Raw genomic sequence first — 26,153 nt, 5'->3', positions numbered from 1 at the left:
ACTCGTTCGCTAGGCAAACGCGTTCGGATTTTGACGAAATTTCCCAGGGACCTAGCTAGAGCCTTAACCTAGCTTAGGGTGAATTTTGGGACCCTAGCTGATTGATTTGGTTGAGCTTTGCTCAAACTCGGAAGGATTAGGGCACGGTCAAAATGGGGTGTCTACAGCGGTTTGTCGTGATAGAATACAAACTATTAATTTTCTGAGAAACCGTGGTATGTGGCTTATTGATCATTGCCCACTATGTCTGCATGATGGGGAATCTGTGGATCACTTGTTTATGCATTGTTCGTTCACTAGGATCATATGGCAATTCATCTTCATGAGATTTGGGATTTGTTGGGTTTTTCCAAAATCTATTCCGTCGCTATTGCACCAATGGGGAGGGGTTCCTTGGAAGGAAAAAGGGAAAACCTTGTGGAATTTTTGTTTACTTGCTACGTGGTGGTCTATATGGAAGGAGAGGAACTCTAGAGTCTTTGAGGGGAAAGCCATGAATCCTCATTGGTTTACTTGAAGATCATCACCTTGGTTATATCTTGGGTGAGATGCCTCACATCCTTCCGGTTTGTATCGGCTTTTGATCTTTGGGAAGGTTGGCGGGAGGTGTGCTTTAGTGTTGAGTGCAGAGATCTTATTTTGCATAGGTGGAAGCCCCCTGCTCAAAACATGTATAAGGTTAATTTCGATGGTGCGAGTTCCGGCAATCCGGGTCCGGCAGGGAGTGGGAGGGGTTTGTCACAATGATAAGGGGGATGTTATGTGGCCATACTACGGCTCTATTGGTGTGTCTGATTCCTCATATGCGGAAGTGAGGGCGGCACATTTTGGCATTTTGAATATTGATAGAAGGTTGATGGATCAGACAATTGTTGAGGGTGATTCGTTAAATGTGATTCGTTGGCTGAAAGGTGGGGTGGCTCCACCGTGGAGATTTCTTTCCATTTTTGATGAGATTGAGGACTTAACTGCGGGGTCTGCTATCGGCTTTCAACATGTTAGAATATCGGCAAATGATAAGGCGGATGCGCTAGCTAAGCGTGGTGTCTCCAGTGGTTCTATTATATGGTTCGACCACCTTCCTCCCCGAAAAGGGGTTTTCGCTGTATTTTGTTTTTTCTTCGTTCCTGTTTCTTTCTTGCTTCCTATTGTAGATATGGGTGGTCCATCTCGGCCTCCTAAATTTGCTATATATAATTATTGCCATTTCAAAAAAAGGAGGTTGGGCAATAGCCTTCGTCCTCTTCTGTTCTTCCATTTGTTGAAGTATAAATGATTAAATAACACCAAATCTAAAAGCTTAAGCTTTTAGAGTAATGGGTTGTTTCACATGCTATCAAAACTATTGCCTCATGGCAGGTCCTGACTTCAAGACCCAGTAGCTCTTTAATATTAAAAATCCATGTGTGCCAACCCAAAAGAGGGACCACATCCTGAGGGGGTGTTAGGTTTCTTTGAAAAATGTGTTCTGTGTAACGACTTTTACTTTTTTCTGATTTTATGTAGTGAAGTGGTTTGACTTGAGAGGAAGTTTGTGGATTTATACTTAGGTGTCAACTGATCCACCTATGTCTCAGTCACGATCCATTCAAATCCCTTATTGGTCTGATCGGATTTAGATTGCTCTGGGATCCTACTTCCCATGTCTCTAGATCACAATCCATTTCAAATCGGACAGCCATCAGAGTGTCTTAGTAGGTCGTACTTGTTGCATAGAGTTAAAATTCTAAAAAATAGGACGAGGATGAGTTGCAACGTGGGATTAAAGGCTTAAAGTCAATTGTTAGAGAAGGAAAACAAGAGGCTGACTCAAGACTTGAGACAAATGAATGACAAAATACTGAAAATAGATATTGCTTATTTTTACTAAAATACCCTTGAAATAATACTTAATGTTAGAAAAATTGAAGGGTATTTTCGTAAAATAAAATAATAATATCGGATTTTGGACGGTCCAACGGGCTTTTATTAGTTGTCTAGATCCGATCGGTAATTTTTTCGGATCCTTTGATCAGGATCCGAAATAAGTCCATGGATGGCCTAGTAATATGTCTAGGTCCTATCCATTAAACTTCTGATTTGAATATTCCATCGGACTGTCTGGATCCATTGACATCCTTATTCATACTTAAGAAAAATGATGCTCGACATTCGTTCAAATTTTCAAAAGGGAGATCATCACATGAGGAAACTCCGGCTAATTTTTATTTATTTTTATCCTTTTGTTAGCTGTTTGGATGCATGGAATTTTTTTTCCAGAAAAGTATAATTTCCACCATTTTGGAAGCTCATTTTTTGTAATTTTTTTCCAAATCGAAAATTTTCCCTCTTTCCCTCTTTTCAAGGATTATTAAACGTACTAGAACCTGGAATGTTTTTCTATGGGGCAGTATTTTTCATGAAAAAAATCTATAATGGGATAAGATGGGTGTTTGGATCTATGGAAGAGAAAATTATAGAAAATTGAAAAAACATTCCATGAAAAATAAAATTCCAAGGTCTTACTTGAAGTGCAATTTTCCTAGAAAAACATGGAAAAATTTCTATTTCAGAAAAAAAAATCAAAGGAAAATGAGTTTACCAAACGCTGTAAAACTCACCCTAAATCCAAACAGCACCTAATTTTTTTCCCCGGGGCCACTAATTTTTCCCTTCTTTTGGAAAGATAAGTCCTTGGGAGGTGGAGGGCCCACTAAATGTCAATGGCCCATCCTTGGTGGTCCCAATAAGTGTCAACGCAAAATGCTTAAACAATTATCATAACCTTCTCTTGCCCCTCAACTTCTCCAAAAAGAAGAACTACTGAGGCTACTCAGTACTCACCGTGGAGATAACAAGCCAGTGTTTATTTTATCCATGGATAGACTTTGGCATCCTCTCTCCATGTACAACTTTTGTTCACGGATACAATACTATGTTAACAAAATTGGTGAACAATCGATAGAGATAATTTCAGGATAAACTTATCCAAGATATTCAATCAGAAGAACAACTTATCCAAGGAGTTCTACTAAACATCCCGAATGGGTCTTGTAATGCCCATCTTATGTTGGGATGACATTGGACATGACCGAGCCCGTTCATAGAGTGGGCCCAGCTTCAAAGCCCAATAATTACGTGGGCTAGAGTTAGGCCTGAGTGCAACTATTATGGGCCATTGGTCTGTAATTTTGAGGAAAAGCCATTTTGCATCTCACATTTGCAAGAGAGAATAGCCATACAGGCTCACTTTTTAGCAGGTTTTGTCTTATTCATTTAATTCATCTGAGGTGGTTGTTCTATCCTGCAAAAGTGAGCCACAAATGACTTCTTGCCAAATTGCCTAGCAAATCCCTTCTTCTCATCTGTTAAAACTTAAAACCACATATTTCTCATAACCAAGACGTCGCTGCGCATGACTGGAAGCCTTCCCCATGTAAGCACTGCAAAAGAATTATTAGTCACTCTTTGGATCGAGGCTCTGCCACTACAAATGTTCAAGAAAAAATCACATGCAAAGTCCCAAAAAAGGAATGTATTCTGATAAACAAAAGACCCCTCGAATGCTAAGCCAAGCTTACCAGAAAATTTGAGGAAGAAAAATTGAGCAAAAGCAAAACAAAGAACATCAACTTGAAAAATAGCTTTGCCATTCAGAATTCTTCAATTGGAGAAGATGAAGACATGGATGATTCATTTCAACTTGATTCGGGTTACTCTCTCACTGAGAACAATCCTTTGGATGGAGAAAATCCCAACCTAGAATGGTACTCAACGGGAACACTCGCAATGGATCAGTAAGTTAGGATTGTCTAATCACTCAATTTTAGGCCATGGAAAATCCAAAGTGGATTCTAGACCTACAATTCAAGCAGAAACATGTCCAATGGAATCGAAGGGTGTTGAATCATATTCTTATTTACAAGAGCTGTATATGATCCGTTCCTCTTTCTTTGAATGGTATATGATCCGTTTCTCTTCTTTTATGGGTTCAAAGAAAATCTCTCCTCTCTATGGAAGTTGAGAGTTTTTTTACTCTGGAATCACTCTCAATCTCTCCTCCCCTTCAGGGATTTCTTCTATTTTTCTTTCTTTGTTTGGGTGTTGGTCTTGATCGTCTGTGCCAGAACTCCATGTGAGCCCTTGAGTAAAGTTTACGTGTCTGTTAATTTACAAAACCATTGGCCATTTGCAGGAAATGGCTTTGATAGTCTTCTTTATCTATTAATCTTTTTAGACCAACATTAATGACACCAAAGATCAACAGAAAAAAAAAAAAAAAAAAAGCTTCAAAACAACAACCGATGGTTAGAGGAGGGTAACTTTTTTCAGGTTACTTGAAAAGCTCTTTTAAGTATGCATAACCATTAATTTCAGTGTGATCACAAACAAGTTGGGCCCACTAGATGAACAGTCTAGGTGTCAAATGCATCTCCTTCCTCCATAATAGGAGGGCCAACGTGAGATGGACCATAATCATTCCCCACAATTAGGCCCTGTTTATTTGAGATTATGACAACCGATTATGAGCCCCAAACCTATTATTGGGCTCAAAATTACATTAGTTTTGAGTCCAATAATAGGTTTAGGGCTGGCAATCGGTTGTAATAATCTGAAATGAACAGGGCATTAAAAGAGAAAGACTAGGGACCTGTTTGTTTAAGATTATGTCAACTGATTGAAATTGCCAAACTGATTATTGGACTCAAAATTACGTTTAAATTTGAGTCCAACAATCGGTGCAGCACTCACAATCGGTTTTAATAATCTTTAACGAACAGGGCCTAGGCAGGAAATCACTTTTAGCATCAATGACAAAAGGCACTTTCTGGGTCCTACTGGTGCAACTTGGGTCGGGTTTAACCTGAGCCCGATGGGTTCAACCCGAAAAAAAGGTAGGGTTGACTTTTCCCAACCCGGGTTGGGTTCGGTTTGGTTGAAGGTTTGGCAGCCAGACCTGAGTGAAACCCGACATTTTTTATTTTTTTAAGCTTAAAAACTCGGACTGGGACGGGTTGAAGTCGGTAAGGTCGGGTCGGGTTGGAAAAATGGGTTCCTCGGGTCGGGTCGGGTTGGTAATTGGGTTGGGTTGGCCTCAACCCGACCCGAGTTGCACCCCTACATAGGAGGAAATGTATGTGAAATCAGGACCGTTTATCTTGATCTTGTAGAAATTTTATAGCATTTTTCAAAGGGAAGTGATATATTCGCCCTTTTATAGTTGAGTCAATTTTACTGCTGAAAGCTGGAAAGAAGTTTCGGCCAAAAGGAAATCTCTCCCCGTTACGTTTTTTTTCGCACCTTCCTATCAGTTTCAAACTCCAAACGAAGAACAGAAAAAAAGAAAGCACGATTAGAGGAGGGTCCCAAAATTGGCTATAAGAAGGTGGAAAACGAAATGCAGTATCTTGTCACGACCAAAAAAAAAGGAAAAAAGGTGTACGCACCACACCTGTTATCATGTGCATATTACGTCAAAACCCATGGCAATACCTGGAAAGCAAAAAACAAGAACAGAGAAAACCAAATTTCATTCGACCAAGGATTTTTGGAGGACCGTTTTTCGGTCATTTCGGTCCATACCAGTAATTTATCGGGTCAGAAGGTTTTTTCTCCGATAAATATGACATATAGATAAAAAACCACCCTTTGTCAGATATAATATAACTAGTGACCACTTTGAAAGTTCGAATTTTTATGGGCCGTGCGATCTTTTGCCCAATTTTTGTGTCATTAAACCTCATTTCTCAAAGCAGCTCATAGGGCCGATACTCAGATAAACCGATTTTTCGGACTGTATAAGAATTCAACCACTTTCTAGCACTCCTATGTTTTGATAGTGACATAAACACGTTTTGGGAATTGTAATAGCTTTTGACAACTGGTTAAATAATAATAGAGAATGTGATTTTGTGTTATTTTCAAAACATGGTAGAGGAAAATTTTATGATAACATGGGGCTGTCCAACCCCTACCTAATCCCCCATCGCCTTTCCCAAGCCTTCACTTCCCTCACCTCCCTCACCGTCTACGCACGCACTCCCTCCACCCTCTACATCCTCGCCCCTCTCTTCCCCGCCCTCCGCCACTTCACCTTCGTCCTCATTTAATCTCCCTCTTCAAATTCTGCCCTTCCCTATCCCTATCATTCCAACTGCTCTCTAAGCTCACCTTTCCACATCAGCATCTCTCACTTCTCTCAACATCCTCAAACACGTCTCTTCTCTCAACTTCCTCAAACATGTCTACCCGGATGGATTGCCCTCGCTGCCAATGCCCCGCCTTCCCCTTCTCCACCTAGCCAACATGCCACGCGCGAAGACGCTAGAATTAGCCACGCCACTCTCCAAGAACTCTCCGCAGGATTACCCCTGCTCGAAGGACGGGCATTTCTTTGAATGCTGGTCCTCTTTCTTTGAATGGTATATGATCCGTTTCTCTTCTTTTATGTGCTCAAAGAAAATCTGTCCTCTCTATGGAAGTGTAGAGTTTTTACTCCACTCTCAATCTCTCCTCCCCCTTCAGGGATTTCTTGTATTTTTCTCTTTTTGTTTGGGTGTTGGTCTTGATCATCTGTTGCCGAGCTCCATGTGAGGCCTTGAATAAAGTTTATATTCTGTTAATTATCAAAACCATTGGCTATTTGCAGGAAATGGCTTTGATAGTCTTCTTTATCTATTAGTCTTTCCAGAGCAACATTAATGACACCAAACAAAGGTTAAACGATAGAAAGACTTAGCAGTGTGATGTGGGATCACGCACTGAGAGATCACAAATCACAACCCAAAACAACAAGTAAACTCAATTTCACTGGAATTATACCCTTCTACACAACTGATAAGTTTCTGGTAATCCCATACAAAGAAGATTTTCATAAAAGAAAGAAAAGATAAACTACTTCGAGGGTAGTGGCCTCCTAGAAGAAAAAGAAGAAAGACAAACAGAGTATAAAGTTCTGCCTTCCTCCTGTCCATTCCACCTTTTAAGAGCAGCCCTAACTAATTCTGTTTTGCTTTTTGGGCTCACATGTAATCCTCTAATGCGATGGGTCGTTTCCTTGGCCTCATGCTCTTTCGTATGGTTGTTATGCCAGGAGATTCTCTTGCCAGCTCATCTGTCCCAGTGGTCCCATCCTCACCCTTGCCGTGATACCTATCATTACCATCCTCTTCCCAACGAACCTTGTCCTCAAGGTTCAGATGAGGGTACAAGTTCCGTAGATGAGCGATGTCTTCCCAAGAAGCTTCTTCCAACGGTAGTCCTTCCCACTGAACCAATGCTTGAGCTACCCACTGATTTTGCCTTTTTCAAGTGACGATAGTTCAGAATAGCAGTTGGTTGAAGAATTGCCGCACCGTCGGTGGTCATGAGGGGTAATGGAATTGTTTGGGTACCCGGGTTCCCCACACATTTTTTAAGATTTGAAACATGAAAGACCGGATGAATGTGGGCTGCTGGAGGTAATTCCAGTTTATAAGCTACAGTACCCACTTTCTCTAATACCTTGAAGGGGCCGAAGAATCGTCGTCCTAGCTTTTGATTGAGCCGCAACGCGACGGATTGCTGGCGGTAGGGTTGAAGTTTAACAAAGACCCAATCACCTGGTTCAAATATTTTTTCAGTTCGACTTTTGTCTGCTTGATTTTTCATTCTTATTTGTGCTTGAGCAAGGTTTACTTTGAGTTTTTGGAGAATGTCATCTCTAGTGATGAGAGTTTGGTCTGCGGCTTCAATAAGAGATGAGCCAGGAATGTACCTGGAGAGAATAGGAGGTGGCCTACCATAGAGTGCCTGGAATGGGGTCATACCAGCTGCGGTATGGAAAGATGTGTTGTACCAATATTCAGCCCAGTGCAAATACTTGACCCACTGTTTGGGCTCATCAAGGACAAAACTTCGCAAGTACATTTCAAGACAATGGTTTAGCACTTCAGATTGACCGTCAGTTTGAGGATGATATGCACTGCTCATGGCCAGTGTGGTGCCCTGAAGTTTAAACAATTCCTTCCAAAATTTGCTAACAAAGAGCGGATCCCTGTCACTCACAATGGTACGGGGAATTCCATGAAGCTTTGCGATTTCAGAGGCAAAAATTTCAGCAACCTTATGACTTGTGAAGCTGTTAGGTAAAGCGGAGAAGTGGGCGTACGTAGTTAACCTATCAATGACAACAAAAATTGCAGCTTTTCCAAAGGAGTTCGGAAGGCCTGTGATGAAATCCATTGCGACATCCTCCCAAACTTGGTCAGGAATTGGAAGAGGCTGGAGTAATCCAGCAGGGGAAGTATTGACTGGTTTGATTTGTTGGCAAATCTGGCATTGGGCCACAAAGTCTTGGACTTGGGATCGCATTCTTGTCCAGTTGAAATTGGCAGAGAGTCTCTTATAGGTTCGTAAAAATCCGGCATGTCCACCCACCGGAGATGCGTGGAATTCATGTAAGAATGCTTCACGGAGGGAAGAATCGGAAGCGATCATCAGACGCTGATGAAAATATAAGAGCCCATCCTTGAAGGAGTATTCTTGATACTTCGTAGGGTCTGTGATTAACCCATTGCAGATAGCTTGAAGTTCAGGACTTGTCGCAATTTCTCTGCGCAACTGTGCGACAAAATCTGGTGTAGTAGTCGAGAGTGCCAAGAATCCCGGAAATTCAAAAGTTGCGCGGGAAAGGGCATCAGCAACCGTATTCTCCTTCCCGGGTCGGTAAGAGATTTCGAAAATGAACCCCAAGAGTTTGGACAACCACTTTTGTTGCTCAGGAGTTTGGATTGTCTGCTCAGTTAAGCCTTTCAAACTTTGCTGATCAGTTTTAACAAAAAATTTCCTGCCAAGCAAATATTGTCTCCACTTCGCAATAGCTTCTGTGATAGCATAGATTTCCCTTACATAAGTTGAGGTTGACTGCATTTTGGGGGAAAGTTTCTTGCTGAAGAAGGCGATCGGATGCCCTTCTTGGGTTAACACTGCGCCGATACCAACTCCGGATGCATCCGTTTCTACAGTGAAGGGAATCTCAAAATTAGGTAAGGCTAACACAGGGGCCGTAGTCATGGCGTGTTGGAGTGTTTCAAATGATGTCTGGGCTATAGGTGACCAGCTGAAGGCATCCTTTTTAAGTAAATCAGTGAGAGGTGCTGCGATGTGGGCGTAATTCCGGATAAATCGCCGGTAGTAACCCGTGAGGCCGAGGAATCCTCGCAAGGATTTGATCGAGCGAGGGAGTGGCCAATCTAACATTGCGGACACTTTACTTTTGTCCATTTCCACCCCTTTAGCAGACACAATGTGTCCCAGATATTCGATGGAATGCTGTCCAAAAGAGCACTTTGATTGCTTAGCATAGAATGTATGGTTTTGCAAGGTTTGCAAAACCTCTTGTAGGTGCCAGAGGTGATCAGCCCAGGTTTTACTGTAAACAAGAAGATCATCAAAGAAAACCAGCAAGAACCGGCGTAAGAAGGGTCGGAATACTGTATTCATGGTGGACTGAAAGGTTGATGGCGCATTGGTGAGACCGAAGGGCATGACAAAGAATTCGAAGTGGCCGTCGTGGGTGCGAAAAGCTGTTTTATGAACATCCTCTGGCCTAATTCGTATTTGATGATAGCCGGAGCGTAAATCAAGTTTGGAGAAGAATTGGGCACCATTGAGTTCGTCCAAAAGTTCATCGACGGTAGGGATAGGGAAGTGGTCCTTGATAGTAATGGCATTAAGAGCTCGGTAATCTATGCAAAACCGCCATGTCCCATCCTTTTTCTTGACGAGGAGCACTGGTGAAGAGAAGGGGCTATTGCTCGGTCGAATAAGGCCTTCACGCAACATTTCAGTAACTAGCTTTTCGATTTCAGATTTTTGAAAATGGGGATAGCGGTACGGCTTCACATTCACTGGTTGGGAGCCTGGTAAGAGGTGAATGAAGTGGTCTTGGTCTCGGGAAGGAGGTAATCCCTGAGGAGTATCAAACACAGAAGCAAATGATTGTAGGATGTCATTGAGTTCAGCATTATCACAAATAGGGGAAGGGTGCGAAACAGGTTGGTATTCAATGTGAAACAATGCAGCCATGGAGTGTGTCTGAGCAAGACGACGAATATGATGGTATTGTAATAGAGAGGAGGGTTGTTGAGGTTCCCCAACCAGTTGAACTCTCGTCTCGCCATCCACAAATTCGAGTGTCAATTTGCTATAATCAAATAAAACAGGACCTAATTGAGCTAGCCATTGAACTCCTAAAACCACATCAGCCCCAAAAAGAGGGAGAACAAATAAATCAACAGTAATGTCATGAGATGAGAGCTTAACTTTCTGTTGCTTGATAGCGCCATCGCTGGAAAGTCGATCACCATTACCCACTAAGACCGAGATGTGTGGACTGGCCTCGACTGCTAACCCCAAGTGTCGGGCGACCCTGCTCTGAATAAAATTGTGGGTACTTCCACCGTCCACCAAAATTTGAACTGGAGAGCCTGCAATGTAGCCTGGTAACCGCAGTGTTGTGGGTGAAATTTGTCCAGCTAGGGCATGATAAGAAAGTTCCGATTGAACAATTGGATCTGCCATGGGAACCAATGTTGTATCCGTTGGAGATATCTCTTCGGTTGTATCATGGAGCAGCTCTTCTTCAGAGTCCAACAAAAATAGTTGACGAGATTTGCATCGGTGGCCTGGTGCGAACTTCTCGTCGCAATTATAACAGAGGCCTTTGTCCCGACGAAGTTGCATCTCCATGGGAGTGAGACGTTTGACTGGGATTGAGGTGTTAGGAGGTCGTAACAATGGACTGGGAGGGGGTTTGGGGTTAGGAAGGAGGGGATCTGTAGGTGTATAGGTTTTCTGGAAAGAGCGTCGTGAATCGAGGAATTTAGCTTCCTGTAGTCTAGCCAATCCAAAGGCATGAGCCAGAGTTTTTGGCTGGAAAGCCCTTACCTCGCTGCGAATATCCGGTCGTAGACCCGAGATGAAGCAGCTAACGAGGAAAGAGGGTGGGAGATTGGTGGTACGGTTCGCCAAAGCTTCGAAATCAGATTGATAATCGGAAACAGAAGATTTCTGAAGTAATTTGGCAAGGGTCCCCTGATGATCTTCGAACTCGGAGGGGCCAAAACGGATTTCGAGTGCCTTTGTGAATACTGGCCAATTGGTAAACTGATCATTGCGATGCATCCATTGAAACCATTGTAGAGCCTTACCATCCATGTGAAATGACGAAATCATGAGTCGTTGATCATCCGCTGTATTGTGGTATTCAAAAAATCTTTCCGCCTTGAAGATCCAACCTAAGGGATCAAAGCCATCAAAACGAGGGAAATCCAGCCGCATTGTGCGAGTCTGGATTTGATGATTTGGGGGATTATTGTAAGATCCGGAAATCTGGGAGCTTACGGGGGCACTCACGTGAAATTCCGGTGAAGGAGGGGAGGTGAGACGGAGGGCTTGTTCCAATCTGCCATCCATTGCCGTTAGCCGGAGAACCAACTCGGACATGGATTTCTGTTGGTCGACGACGATGGATTGAAGGGAGTCCAGACGTTGCCCGTAACCCACCGAGGTTTCACTTAGGAGCTTGACGGACTCATCGAGTAGTCTGAATCGAGTGCCTTCTGCCATGGCGGAAGGTCAATGAAAGCACCAATGATGTGGGATCACGCACTGAGAGATCACAAATCACAACCCAAAACAACAAGTAAACTCAATTTCACTGGAATTATACCCTTCTACACAACTGATAAGTTTCTGGTAATCCCATACAAAGAAGATTTTCATAAAAGAAAGAAAAGATAAACTACTTCGAGGGTAGTGGCCTCCTAGAAGAAGAAGAAGAAAGACAAACAGAGTATAAAGTTCTGCCTTCCTCCTGTCCATTCCACCTTTTAAGAGCAACCCTAACTAATTCTGTTTTGCTTTTTGGGCTCACATGTAATCCTCTAATGCGATGGGTCGTTTCCTTGGCCTCATGCTCTTTCGTATGGTTGTTATGCCAGGAGATTCTCTTGCCAGCTCATCTGTCCCAGTGGTCCCATCCTCACCCTTGCCATGATACCTATCACAGTGCTATGGTTCAACAGAAGAAAAAAGAAAGCTTCAAAACAACAACCAATGTTTAGAGGAGGGTAACTTTTTTTAAGGTTACTTGAAAAGCTCTTTTAAGTATGCATAAGCATTAATTTCAGTGTGATCACAAACAAGTTGGGTTCACTAGATGAACAGTCTAGGTGTCAAATGCATCTCCTTCCTCCATAATAGGAGGGCCAACGTGAGATGGACCATAATCATTCCCCACAATTAAAAGAGAACGATTAGGCAGGAAATCACTTTTACCATCAATGACAAAAGGCACTTTCTAGGTCCTATTGTGAGGCATAGGAGGAAATGTATGTGAAATCAGGACCGTTGATCTTGATCATGTAGAATTTTTTTAGCATTTTTCGAAAGGGAAGTGATATATTCGCCCCTTTTATAGTTGAGTCATTTTTACTAGGGGTGTGCATTATTCGGTTAAAACGATTTAACCGACCGAACCGAAATAGTTCGGTCATTTTGGTTCGGTTATCAGGTTAATCGGTTCGGTTTCGGTGTTCAAATTATACAAAATCCGGTTTTCCCAAAAATTATTTCGGTTTTACCGAAAACCGAAGCTCTACACTCCTAAGAAGAGTAGTCATATTATAAAGGAGGCTGTGCTAGGTAAAACACGTGGCGCAACTATAGCACTTCCTTTCTTTGACCACTAATTAGATTGTGGGTCCAACTAATAAAAAAAAAAGATTGTGGGTTGACATCTTGAAGGCTAGGTGGAAGTGATATACCACCTTCATTTTTAACTCGAACAGCCCCTCTAATGTATTTAATATTACTATCTCTTTACACTAAAGGGCTTGTACCAAGTAGAAAAAGGGTCGAACGTATAATTACCAGCTTTTTAATGCATAGTTGAAAAATCAATTACTACAAGCCTGTGATAGTCAAAAGTGACTACAAGGAATTACATCACATTAATGACTGTCCATTACTTTTCAATTTATGGAAAAATGATATCTCCACCCCCCTTTTGTTTGCAAAAAAGCGTGAAAATACCTAAAAGGGAGTGGAAATATCACTTCCTTTGAGAATACCCAAACTTTTGTTGCAAGAGCTTTGATTAAAGTTTATTTTCACTATTTGCACTATACACAAACATCTGGTTCGTTCTTGGGATTTTCTTCTTTACAGGAGGAGAAGATATGGCAGAAATAGCACAAGTATTTTTATTCCATCTTCTTGATGCAGTGTTTGGCAATCCGAAAGATATGGAAGAGATAGCACAAGTATTAAATCCATATGGGGTTTTGAGGAGGAGCTCTTTAGGGTTTGAAGATTATAAAAATAGGGAAAAGAGAACTAGAAGGGGGTTTCTCATGCTCTCTCTCTCTCTCTCTCTCTCTCTCTCTCTCTCTCTCTCTCTCTCTCTCTCTCTCTATTTGGTTAAGAAGAAAGAGAAGAAGAGGCTTGCCATCTCTCTCAGATCCCCCTCCTCCTCCTCCACCTCCACCATCACTGTCTCTTTTCCTCTCTCTCTCTCTCTCTCTCTCTCTCTCTCTCTCTCTCTCTCTCTATATATATATATATATATATATATATATATATATATACTAGTAAAAAAACCCCGTACGATGCACGGGCCGACAAAGAACTGTAGGGACCACGTCATAGGTTGATCCAAACCGTCCATGTGATGGAACACAACATAAATAGGTTGTGCCCCTAAAATCATTTCCATAGGAAATCATGTAAAAATTCCAGTAGATATAAAATAGGTTATACGATTTACTGTCAAAATTTTAAGACCTAAAATCAATGATCCTACATAAAATCGATTTTTGAATAAAAAGGGGAATTCGTTTCCTAGGAATTAAAACCATTTTTTTAAAAGAAAATTGTGAAATCATATTAAACCTTTGTAAAATATTTTGAATTTTTTTTTCTAACCTTCTAATGGCCTAAACTACTGGTTTGTAGGAAAAAGATTTGAAATTTTATTAATTTAATATAAAAAAGAATTACGACACGTAAAAGGAAGAAGAGATTACAAAACAAATAAAAAAATAATTTTTTAGAAATATTTTTTCATGAGAAATTCAATTTATTATTGAACATTAATTCTGGAGAGTCTCATCAATTTTTAAAACCTTTTGATATTTATTAAAAATGGCCGAAATTTAAAATAAATAGAAATCTGACTAAAAAGATTCAAAAAATTTCGAACATTTTTGGGTGAACTGGAAATTCAAAAATCAATTTTGGGTCAAACTTTCATCAAGTTTGGACTTGATTTGATCTGTTTTCCATTTTATTCTTCAAAACATAACCCTTTGCTGGGTTACCTTTTGAAAAAATGAACAGAAACCGAGACGGTCAAACCATGGTCCAAGATCACGATTTTCAGTAGTTTTGGAATTTTAAAAACCCTAGAAAAATATTGGTTTTTAAAAAGGATCCTATTTTCAAACACTTGCTTTGTAATTCTTGTTTAAAACCATACCGAAAAGAAAAGAAAGAAAATTGATCATTGAATGGAGGAAAACTAATTTTTGGGCGAAATTTTTTATTTAAAAAAATTATATTCTATGTTATATCATACTGGAATTTTAAAAGAAAATTCATAGATTTGATTCTCCAAAAAAATAAAACCCTAGCATGTTTTTCTAATTCGCAAAGAAGAGAATTCTTACCGTTGATCGCGATCCTTGTCTCTAGGGTTGGTCATCCTAGATATACACTTTGTCAAATCCTTTATACGCTCAAAAAGATCCAAAGAACACTCCAATAATCCTTGATTGTGTGATGCCTTGGAGAAGAAGAAGGAATTTAAGAATCCCTTTTGTGAAGAACACTTGAGAGAGATAAACACTAAAACAACAAAAGAGATGAATGAATTTCAAGGAGGAAGAGAGAAAGAGACGAATTTTCTAGAGAGAAACCAAAGGTTGTGCTTGCTTTATTTTTATAGAAAAAGTTAGGGTTAGATTGGATTTAGAAGTTTCCATTGTGAGGACTCCTACCTTTAGTTAGTTTCCAATTCTCACATATGGCTTGCTTTTTCCTTACCTTCTAAATTGGATTTACTTCTAATATTGATTTCTTGCAAGCCAAGCAATGCTAAATTACACAATGGAGATCCTTCAAGATCAATCTATTGGAGTCCTCAAGCCCTTCTCACATAGGAAACTAGCTTTTATGAATGATTTTTGTCCAAAAAGAGTTGTCCGACGTTTGACCTCATTTTTTACCTATTTACAGGCTGATTCAGGAAAAGTCATAAACTAGAAAGTTGTAGATCTTTTCAAAAGGTTCGAAACAAGTATAATTAAGAATTTTTTGGACAAGAAGGTAAAACGTTATGACTATTTTACTAACCTGACCTTACAAGCCATTTCTAATTATAACTCTTCATTTCTTTATTATTTTTTTAAAACAAATATGATGTCACCAACCACCTTATCCCATGTTGGACTTTTTTGCATGTGTTCTCCTCATGTGGGGCACCCACTTATGTGGCCGACCCACATGGGCGGGTCCACATGGACCCCGACCTTGTGGACTTTTAGCCCAATGGGCCTTCTCACATGAGTTTTAGATTTTTTTTCATAAAAATTTAATAAAACTCTTTTAAATTCAATATTTTATGGATGGACCTAACCCATGTGACCTTTATAGTGCACCCCTAACATATGGTTGAACCATCCATTTTAAAGAAATAAATTTTTTGGACCAAAACACCCCTATTTGACCATTACCCACCAAAATGCGACCAAAATACCCTCAAATTGGTTCATTTTTTAAAGGAAAAAGTTAAAAATGGAAAGTTTTCGTAGTCAAACCTCAAAAATATAAAGTTTTTAAGTTTGCTTCTTTTGGTGGGTAATATCAAACAGGATCATTTAGCATTCTCTCAAAATGCCCAAAATGCCCTCAACACTCAAAATTTTCAAATCGAGCGAAACCCCTAAGAGGTCTAAATTTAGCAGGCTTTTCAAAATTCATGGAATCACTCAAGATTTTTCAGACACAACCCAGGGGTCAAATGAAACACATTGAAAATTACCAAATTACCCCTGTGGTGCAAAAATTGATGAAATTAGGAAAAATCCTGAGAAATTTCAAAATAGCAGGTTTTCTTACTTGATTGGAAACTTGAATTCTAATCTTCCGGAGACTAATGGAATTCCCTAGAGACTTTCAGGATCGCGGATCAACTTCAAAACTCCTATAATGAGACGAAACTTATCCTAAAAATGCAAAAATGTAGAAGACCGACTCAAGACTCGATGACACTACCGAATCTTTTACTTTTTAAAGTGTAGCAAAGTGGGGGTGTCTACAAGGTTGTGCCCCAAAAATAATTTTCATAGGTTGATCTGAACCCTCCGATCTATAGCGGGTTATAGGTTGATCTAAACCGTCCATGTGATGGAACACAACATCAATCGGTTGTGCCCATAAAATTATTTCCATAGGTTGATCCTAGCCCTCCAATCAATATAGGCTGATCCTAGCCCTCCAATCGATAGAGGTTTCCATAATTGTTGTTCCTCTTCAGGTCCCTGGAATCCGTCACTATTTTGCAAGTGTCCTGCATGAGTAATATAAGTAGTTCTTTCGTCATTGTCATATGTCTTCACCTCTTCTTGGTAGTTTTTTTTCGTAATTGCCATAGACAGGTACCTTGGGTCGGTACTTTTTGTATGTAGATTACGATTTTACCCTCAAATAATTTCTCATAGAGATAGATGTTAGATATCAACAAAGGGGTTAATGGTAAAAGAGTAATGCTGACGTGTAAATCTCACCGAAAAATAAAAGAAATTCCTTTTCTCTCTAGCTATATATATATATATATATATATATATATATATATATATATATATATATATATATATATATATATATATATTACAAAATTACCCTCAAATGAAAGGAATTTCTTTTCTTTTTCGGTGAGATTTACACGTCAGCATTACTCTTTTACCATTAACCCCTTTGCTGATATCTAACATCTATCTCTATGAGAAATTATTTGAGGGTAAAATCGTAATATATATACAAAAAGTACCGACCCAGGGTACCTGTCTATGACAATTACGAAAAAAAACTACCAATAAGAGGTAAAGACATATGACAATGACAAAAGAACTACTAGATATTACTCATGCAGGACACTTGCAAAATATTGACGGATTCCGGGCACCTGAAGAGGAACAACATTTATGGAAACCTCTATCGATTGGAGCGCTAGGATCAACCTATATCGATTGGAGGGCTTTGATCAACCTATGGAAATGATTTTACAGGCACAACCGATTGATGTTGTGTTCCATCACACGGACGGTTTGGATCAACCCATAACCCGCTCTAGATCGGAGAGTTCGGATCAACCTATGAAAATTATTTTTGGGGCACAACCTATGTAGGTAGTGGCCCATCTAATGGATGGTTTGGATCATCCTATGGTACGGGCCATACTGTACATTTTAGTAAAGTTAGGAGTACGATCATCAAAATACGGTGAGTAGTGCCATTATAAAATATGGTAGTGAGGACATTAGCACTATATATAATTTGAAACCATCGATGTTACTTTGATGTTCCCACGCGGGTCGGGTTCAACCTGAATTTGGGTTGGGTCAGGTTAAGCTTTTTCGCAAATCGGGTTGGGTTGGGTTGGGAAAAATCAACCCGAATTGGAAATCGGGTTGGGCTGGGCAACCCGACTCGACCTGAAACCCGAATTTGGGTTCCATCTGAAGAAGTTATGTATATGTGTTTTTCTTTTTCAACATTGAAAGTCTCCACAGTCCACAATGGACGGTTTGGATAATCCTATGGTGCGGGCCATACCGTACTTTAATAAAGTGAGGAGTGTGATCATCAAAATATAGTAGTGCGGATAACATTTCCCTTTGTTAATTGTTAGTCCCTGTTTGGTTTGGATTTTGAGAACCGATTGTGAGTTAAAAACTGATTATTGGTGACTCACTATTGGTTCTCAAAATCCAAAACAACCCGGCTTGAGTTGAGGTGGTCAACAATTGGTACCATATCAAATCGGGTCAACCCGACCCAACCCAACCCGAATTGGAAATCAGGTTGGGTCGGGTTGAGGGAATTACAAATCGGGTTGGGTCGGGTTGAACCCAGTAGGGTTGGAAATCGGGAACTATTTTTCCTTATTCACTATGTGCGGGTCAAATTACGGAAAGTTTGATATTACGAATGCGGACACCTATAATATTGACGAATTCTTGGCACTTTAAGAGGAACAACAACTATCGAGACCTCTATAGATTGGAGGGCTAGGATCAGCCTGTGGAAATTATTTTACGGGCACAACCTATTTATATTGTGTTCCGTCACATGGACGGTTTAGATCAACCTATGATGTGGTCTGTACAATTCTTTCTCGACCCGTGCATCGCACGGGGTTTTTTGCTAGTATATATATATATATATATATATATATATATAGAGGAATAAGATTGTACGCTCGACCGTACCTAAAGTTAGGTACGGTAGAGTGCCAAATCACATGGGTCCCACATTTTGGGTGAGCATCTAAACCATTCATTTGCAAGGCCCCATCATAGATAGGGTGCATACCAAAAATCAGCTCCATAGGATCATCCTAACCCATCCATTTGTGGAGGCCAAAATGGACAGACAGTGTTTGTCCACAAATCTGCCCATTTTGGCCTCCAGTTTTGGAGGGGTTAGGATGATTCAATGGTGCTGATTTTTGGTATGCACCCTATCTATGATGGGGCCTTGCAAATGAATGGTTTAGATGCCCACCCAAAATGTGGGACCCATGTGATTTGGCACTCTACCGTACCTAACTTTAGGTACGGTCGAGTGTACAATCCTTTTCCTCATATATATATATATATATAGAGAGGAATGGAAACTAAGGGAATTATTTCAATTTCTCCCAAAAATCTGTGGGAATTACACATCACTTTTTTTTACTTTTTTTAACAAAGGCACCCATTCAACCCACATATTTACAATCCTACCCCCTCCTTTATGCTTTCTAACAAAGGCACCCATTAAAGCTACTTAATTTCAATCCTACCCCCTCCTTTATGCTTTTTAACAAAGGCACCCAAGAAAGCCACATAATTTCAATCTTACCCCCCTCCTTTATGTTTTTGTAATAAAAAATCTATAGGGTGATCTTAACCATCCGATGTAAGAGGAACAACATATTATGGAAACCTCTATCGATTGGACGGCTAGGATCAGCTTATGGAAATGATTTCTGGGGCACAACCTGTTGATGTTGTGTTCCATCACATGGACGGTTTGGATCAACCTGTGATGTGGTCCGTACAGTTCTTGGGCCGGGTACGGGTCCAAGATTCGTGACCCGTAAATTTCCTCGGGTCATTTTGACCTGGCCCGTGTCACCCGGACCCTTACCGGTCGGAAACCCTCCCATATTTTTCAAAATCTTTTTGATGGGCCCAGAAATTAATTTCTTCAAATCTTTGCATTGGTCTATACCCCACAGTTGGTGGGGTCAAAAAATAATTTCTTCAAATCTTTGAACGAGGTAGGCCCCACCTGTATTTTTCAAAGTGCATTGTACACACCGCCCCATGATCCAAACCCTCCATTTGATAATCATAGCCCTCCGATCTAAAGAAAAACTGCATATTACGGAAACCTCTATAGATTGGAGAGTTGTGATCATCCAATGGAAATGATTTTTGGGGCATGACCTATTTACATTCTGGCCCATCAAATGAATGGTTTCGATCATCCTATGGTGTGGGTTGTGCATTAACATTAAGGCCAAATTGTAGGCCCCACCCAGATTTTGCAAATGAAGTTTGTGGTCAACGCCATAGGATGATCCAAGCCGTCCATTTGATGGGCCACGACGCAAATAGGTTGTGCCCCCAAAATCATTTCGATGGGATGATCGCAACCCTCTGATCTATAAGGTTTTTCCGTAATATGCAGTTTCTCTATTGTCTATCATGAAAAGCTAAATATAATGTTTTCCCACTCTCCGTGCATCACACGGGGTGTCCCACTATATAGAGGAAGGGAAACTAAGAGAATTATTTGAATTTCTCCCAAAATTCTGTGAGAGTTACACATCACTTTTTTTTACTTTTTTTAACAAAGGCACCCATTCAACCCACATATTCTCAATCCTACGCCCTTCTTTATGCTTTCTAACAAAGGCACTCATTAAAGCCACATAATTTCAATCATACCCCCTCCTTTATGCTTTTTAACAAAGGCACCCATGAAAGCCACATAATTTCAATCTTACCCCCGTCCTTTATGCTTTTGTAATAAAAAATCATCCGATGTAAGAGGAACAGCATATTATGGAAACCTCTATCGATTGGACGGCTAGGATCAGCGTATGGAAATAATTTCTGGGGCACAACCTGTTGATGTTGTGTTCCATCACATGGACGGTTTGGATCAACCTGTGATGTGGTCCGTACAGTTCTTGGGCCGGGTACGGGTCCGAGATTCGTGACCCGTAAATTTCCCCGAGTATATACTCCCTTCCCTCACTTCCCTCACCGTCACCGTCTACTCACACACTCCCTCCATCCTCCAAAGCCTCACCCCTCTCTTCCCCCTGTCACCCTGGTCCTCATTTAATCTCCCTCTTACCTTTCCACATCAGCATCCCTCGGATTGCGAAGATCAACGGCTAGGATCGTCGGATACTTAATCGGACTACCAAGATGATCCAATCGGACGGCGCCCAAATCAACGGTTCGCGTGGATTGCTACATTTAAAAGAGTTTTTTAATTAGATTTTGTTTTTAAGTATTTTTAGCAATTTTCTTTAGAGGGCACGTCCACTAGAAGGATTAGCTTAGAGTTTCACTTTTACATAGATTTAGTTAGAGGATTTTTAGGAATTTGATTAACTTTAGGAGTATTGTTGTTTTAGGAAGTTTCTTTAGAGTAGGAAATTAATTCACGTTTGTTTAGGATTAGTCCTTTCTAAAAGCCTATATATTGGCACTCAGCCTTGTTTAAAGTTGCCACATATCGAAGGTTAGTTATCCCCCTCTGTCACATATCTTTCTTAGCCGCACGCCCATCTCCATCTCAGCCCGAAATTCCCTAGATTGTAAGAGGTTTCAATAGTTACACGATTCAGATCTTTAGCCTAACTGCCTACAATTTTTTACCCACCTAAAAATCAACCTGACTTCTTATAGTTATCCGAGACTACCTCCCCTCCTCTTCTTCCCCCTTGAGAAATTCAACCACAAGAGACCCTTCCATTGGTTAAATCATTAACCAAACCCACAAGTCCCCATCAGCCCATAACCCAAATTGATTTCTACTACAGTAGTTCTATCACCCCAAATCCTTATATAATTGGTTTTTGTTTTACACAGCTCATACCTTTATTAAACCAACTATCTTCCTTGATTGAAAAACCCATTCTTGATATTTTTAACTATCCTTCATAATTTAGTACTCTAGTTTTCGCTTTCGCTATACGCCCCTGCGTTACCTCGCCCGCCACTCTCGTTACCTCGCCCGCCACTCTCGAAGAACCCTCCTGCATAATGTCCGACACTCATGACAGGCATTGGAAGTGCTCTAACATTTCCCAGTTATAGATGGCATTGTGCTCTGTGTAGTTTTTTAATCTCTGTCGATTAAGAATTATGGTGATCTGAACGATTCTGGCCTAGTGGCAGTCACAGTGGCTGCCGGAGGTTAGCCAAGTTCAAGATCCAGGGCTGTAGACGAAATTGGCCGGCATTCTCCGGCCGACATTGATCGATGTGAGGATCTCGTGCTGCAAGTATCTTGATGCTTTAGTTCTATCCGAGCTCTCGAACCGGTTCGAGATCGGATCCAAATACTTGACATAGATTGTGTTTGGGATGGCGTCGATGGCTCGAGGGAAGTAGTTCATGATTTTGACCTCAATGAATTCGAAGAGGAGGAGATTGAGTTCAACTTCCTTGGTCAAAACCAAAGTAGAGATGGCTATAGTATGAAGAAGAAGAAATGTAGGTTCTCCGCGGCTGAGGAGTTTCATATAACTGTAGCAATGGTAATGGGTTTTGGTGGAGGACATGGAAACAGCTTCGTTACCTATCCCTTTGGATAGCGCCATGGCCGGTCTGAAGAGCTGCCCCAGACTGGCGGAGATTCGGATAGGTGGAAGGTAATGTGAAACAATCAATTACTCAAAAAGCTTAAGCTTTTAGAGTCGTGTTATTTAATAAATTTTACTTCTACACTCTCCTTTTCGTGACCATCATTAGTCGTACACATGGATTTTTAATGTTAAGGAGCTGTTGAGTTTCCAATACGCAGTGAGGCAATAGCAATAATGCCATTTGACACAACCAATTACTCCAAAAGATTAAGCTATTAGAGTTGGTGTTATTTAATCATTTATACTTCAACACCCCCCCCCCCCCCCCCCCCCTCACCTAGCTTAAGGTATTAGAGTTGGTGTTATTTAATCATTTATACTTCAACCCCCTCCCTCTCCCTTCACAGCTTGGTCGTGTATTTTTTAAGTTACATATCTTGACCATCCAATGCTTTATTCACAAGGCAATTTGCACTTTCAGATCTTGATGGATTATTTTCATCCGGTGTATGAACTATGAATATCAAACCCCTAATTTGCCAGCAGAGGAGAAAAGTCAGGTCACTGATATCCCTTCTAAGGTATTTTTTGTTTGTCACATTATCATGATATGAATCAAATCTATGATTAACAACCGAAAAGTGTTCATCATGTCCAACGGCCAAGATATCCAGAAACTTATACTAGGCCCAACTTAGGAAATGCAGATGAGGACAAAATCATGTTGCCAAGCTCCATCACTATTTTAGGGAAACTGAAGCGGCACATTAATAAACTTTATTCTCAGGAAACTGAGATGAAACAACCTTCATGAAGAGCATGCAACAGTACTCTATACATTATCTCACTTCAACCTTACATTTGGCCCTAGAAGTCATTAAGATAAACCGACCAATTTCATGCACTGTCATTGTCAAAGAAGTCCACCCCTCAAAAGGAAAAACTAGATAAAGAGCAAACGAGACCTATGTTTGACAGAGATATGAGAAAATTGGGGGGAAATGTAAAGAGAAAACCCACCACTAAGCCACATAAAAGTGAAGAGAATATGTGCAACAGCAGCAGAGGAAAAGGAAACTAATAAGGTGCATATGATTTACACCAGTTAAAATAACATAAAGATTAAGCTGCAGATGAGCCAGCACTGCTACACTGCGCAGAATACTCAAGAGAATGTGTCCAACTGCAGTGAAAAGTGAAAACACTGATAAGGTGCAGAGGGAAAGATGAAATAATCTAAAGATGACCCAACACCATGCTTATATAATTTCGATATATAGGCAGGCAAAGACCCACTCTAGCCATCAACAAAACTATTCTCAAAGGATTTTCGGTGCAACAAATAACTGATCCTATCTCGCAACAAGTCACACTGCATGAAGGGAATAGAATGATGAAGAAAACCAGTAGTAGCCTCAATAAAAATAGAGTTTGAGTGTAAGCATGTTCTTTTCAACAAGGATGTAAATCTCGACTAGGCAGAAGGAGAATCACAGGTGCAGAACAAAAAATCTGTGCAGGTAAATAGTGATTAATGTAGATAAAACCATGACAGTGTTAACGGCAAGTACAGCTCACACATGTATTGTATAGCATGTTGCTTTCTCACATACCTTGTATAGCTTATTTCCATTCCACATATGCCTTGTATAAGTTATTGCCTCTTCACACATACCTTGTATAGAAGATTACATGTATGGGTTTCCATTCTCCTTGTATGGTATCCCCTGATCAAGGGATTAGAGATCTCTGCAATATCTATAAATGTATATGCCATGTACACACAAAACATACAGTGAATAAAGCTTTTCTTTCATTACCTTGTTCGGTTATTCACATGGTATCAGAGCTTCAAGGCTCAATCCATCGTGCTCTGCTTATGCCCTGTTTTCTGCTGGAGTGAAAGCTCTCAACCACTACTAAGATCTGTGTTTTTCTATCATCTTCCTTTCTGCTAACGTCTGTTTCTTGGTTGCCATTTGATCTTGATCTGATCAAAGACTCATCCCAGCCTTTTCTGTCATCTTTCTTTTTCTTCGAGATATCTGCCTTCCTCCATGAGATCCTCTTGGTAGCCGGCCACTACAATCAGTCTTTGTATTTCCTTTACAAGTGTCTCGTGGCTACAAAGAAGCTTTTGCAATCTGGTTAGTTTGGTGACAACACCAACATCTCTCTTGGATATTAGTTACCCATCTGGCTTGTTTGCAACACCTTGCAAGTGCATATTGGGTCGAATTCCACTATCGCGGGACCGTACAGTGGGGCATTTGAAACATCTTCCTTACACTCCAGGACACGTAAGGTGATCTATCTGAACAAACACCACTCATTTTTTTTTAGAAGAATTTATTTTGACGGTATGAATTCTGAAATTAGTCAACCCATTACTGTTAAGTTGGATGGAACAAATTACAGTCACTGGTCTTTTCTTATGCGAAGTTTTTTGAAAGGGAAAGGTCTTTGGAAATATGTCACTGGCGACACTAAACTCCCTGCAAAAGATGATCCAAAATTTGATGATTGGGAAATAAATAATAATAAAATCCTTACGTGGATCGCTAATACTGTTACCCCATCTATCAGCATGCAATTTGGTAGATTTGAAACTGCCAAAGATGTATGGGATTTTTTGTCTCGCAGGTATGTGCAATCTGATTTTGCTCGGAAGTATAAGTTGGAACAAGATCTTCGTTCACTAAGGCATCAGAACAGCCAATCTGTTTCAGAAATTCATTCCCAAATGACTGTAATATGGGATGAACTGGCCCTTATGGAACCTAAATGGACAACTGATGCAGAATTGTGGTACAACAATCGAGAAGAAATGTGATTAGTACAATTTCTAATGGCTCTTCAAGATGACTTTGAGACAATCCGTGCCACTATTCTTCATCGCTCGCCCCTCTCAACTGTTGAAAGTGCTTTATCAGAATTACTTGCTGAGGAGACCCATAAAGGTCTTCTTCCTAATCCGGCTTCAGTCTTTGCTATCGTATCTCATCCAAAAGGAAATTACTCAAAGGGAAAATCAACTCAGGGATATCAAGATATGTCCAAAATTCAATGCATCTACTGCAAAGAATATGGACATATGGTTAAAAATTGTCCTTCACCTACCTCTAACAATATGCGCAACAAAAAGAAGGGGATTACTTGCTTTGAGAATGCTTCTGATACTCGTCTAGCCGCAGCGGCTTCATCTGAGAAGGCTCCATCTACTCCTCCTTCCACTCATGGACAACTTACAACAAATATTGTACAGGAAATGATTCAACAAGCTATCTCACAGATTGGTAATATCACTCCTACTGTCTCTGCTCTCTCGGTACCTTCAGGTATTTATTCAGATAATTGGTTTTTTGACTCTGGTGCTTCCCATCACATGTCCTATGATATGCACTGTTTCCAAAATCCTCGACCGATTACTTCTCCTGTCATTTATACTGCAAATGGATCCACTATTACTGCTAGTCATATTGGGACAATTAATTCATCTTCCATGCTTTCTTTGCCTGATGTTCTTGTTGTTCCTCAACTCTCAATGAATTTAATTTCCGTAGGCCAGCTATGTGATCATGGTTTTGATGTCATCTTTTCCTCTTCTGGTTGTATTGTATAGGATCACTTGACGGGGAAGCAAGTTGGGACAGGCAGTAAAGCTGGTCGATTATTTCGCCTAGATGCACTTCTTCTTTCTCCTCCTCTTCGTCCCTCGCTTATAGCTGCCTCCACTCCAGGATCCTCTTCTTTCATGTCACGGCACTCTCGATTGGGTCATGTTTCCGCACCGCGTCTCCGTTACATAATCAATAAAAAGTTGTTAGGACCAGTACAAGTACAAAAAGAATTATGTTGCGTTAATTGCAAACTAGTTAAACAACCAGCATTACCATTTTCTAGAAGTACCTCTGTTTCCTTATTTCCATTTGACTTAGTACACTCTGATGTTTGGGGGCCTACTAATGTCTCCTCTATGGGGGGTAGTCAGTACTATATTATTTTTATTGATGATTACTCACGTTATACTTGGGTT

General features: G+C 40.4%; 2 protein-coding genes and 1 pseudogene across 2 annotated transcripts; all 3 read left to right on the top strand.

The window, feature by feature from the left end:
* Nucleotides 1–5,889: 5,889 nt before the first annotated feature.
* On the top strand, nucleotides 5,890–22,177 carry LOC143891343 (F-box protein MAX2 homolog A-like; annotated as a pseudogene).
* A 2,302-nt stretch (nucleotides 22,178–24,479) lies between these two features.
* LOC143891342 (uncharacterized) lies at nucleotides 24,480–24,950 on the top strand. The gene has a single exon (XM_077395934.1). It carries the CDS (start codon nucleotides 24,480–24,482, stop codon nucleotides 24,948–24,950), a length of 471 nt encoding a protein of 156 aa, XP_077252049.1.
* On the top strand, nucleotides 24,935–26,153 carry LOC143889730 (uncharacterized). Its single transcript, XM_077394047.1, has 2 exons — nucleotides 24,935–25,455; nucleotides 25,740–26,153. The coding sequence occupies exons 1-2, from the start codon at nucleotides 24,966–24,968 to the stop codon at nucleotides 25,775–25,777; spliced, it is 528 nt and encodes a 175-aa protein (XP_077250162.1). The 5' UTR covers nucleotides 24,935–24,965; the 3' UTR covers nucleotides 25,778–26,153.

The sequence above is a fragment of the Tasmannia lanceolata genome, unplaced genomic scaffold (assembly GCF_043159265.1).
Source record: "Tasmannia lanceolata isolate RefF3 unplaced genomic scaffold, GAP_Taslan_0.1 ptg000013l, whole genome shotgun sequence".
NCBI classification, from domain to species: domain Eukaryota; kingdom Viridiplantae; phylum Streptophyta; class Magnoliopsida; order Canellales; family Winteraceae; genus Tasmannia; species Tasmannia lanceolata.
Note: the sequence above shows the minus strand (reverse complement) of the source record. Positions and strands in the feature narration are given on the sequence as shown.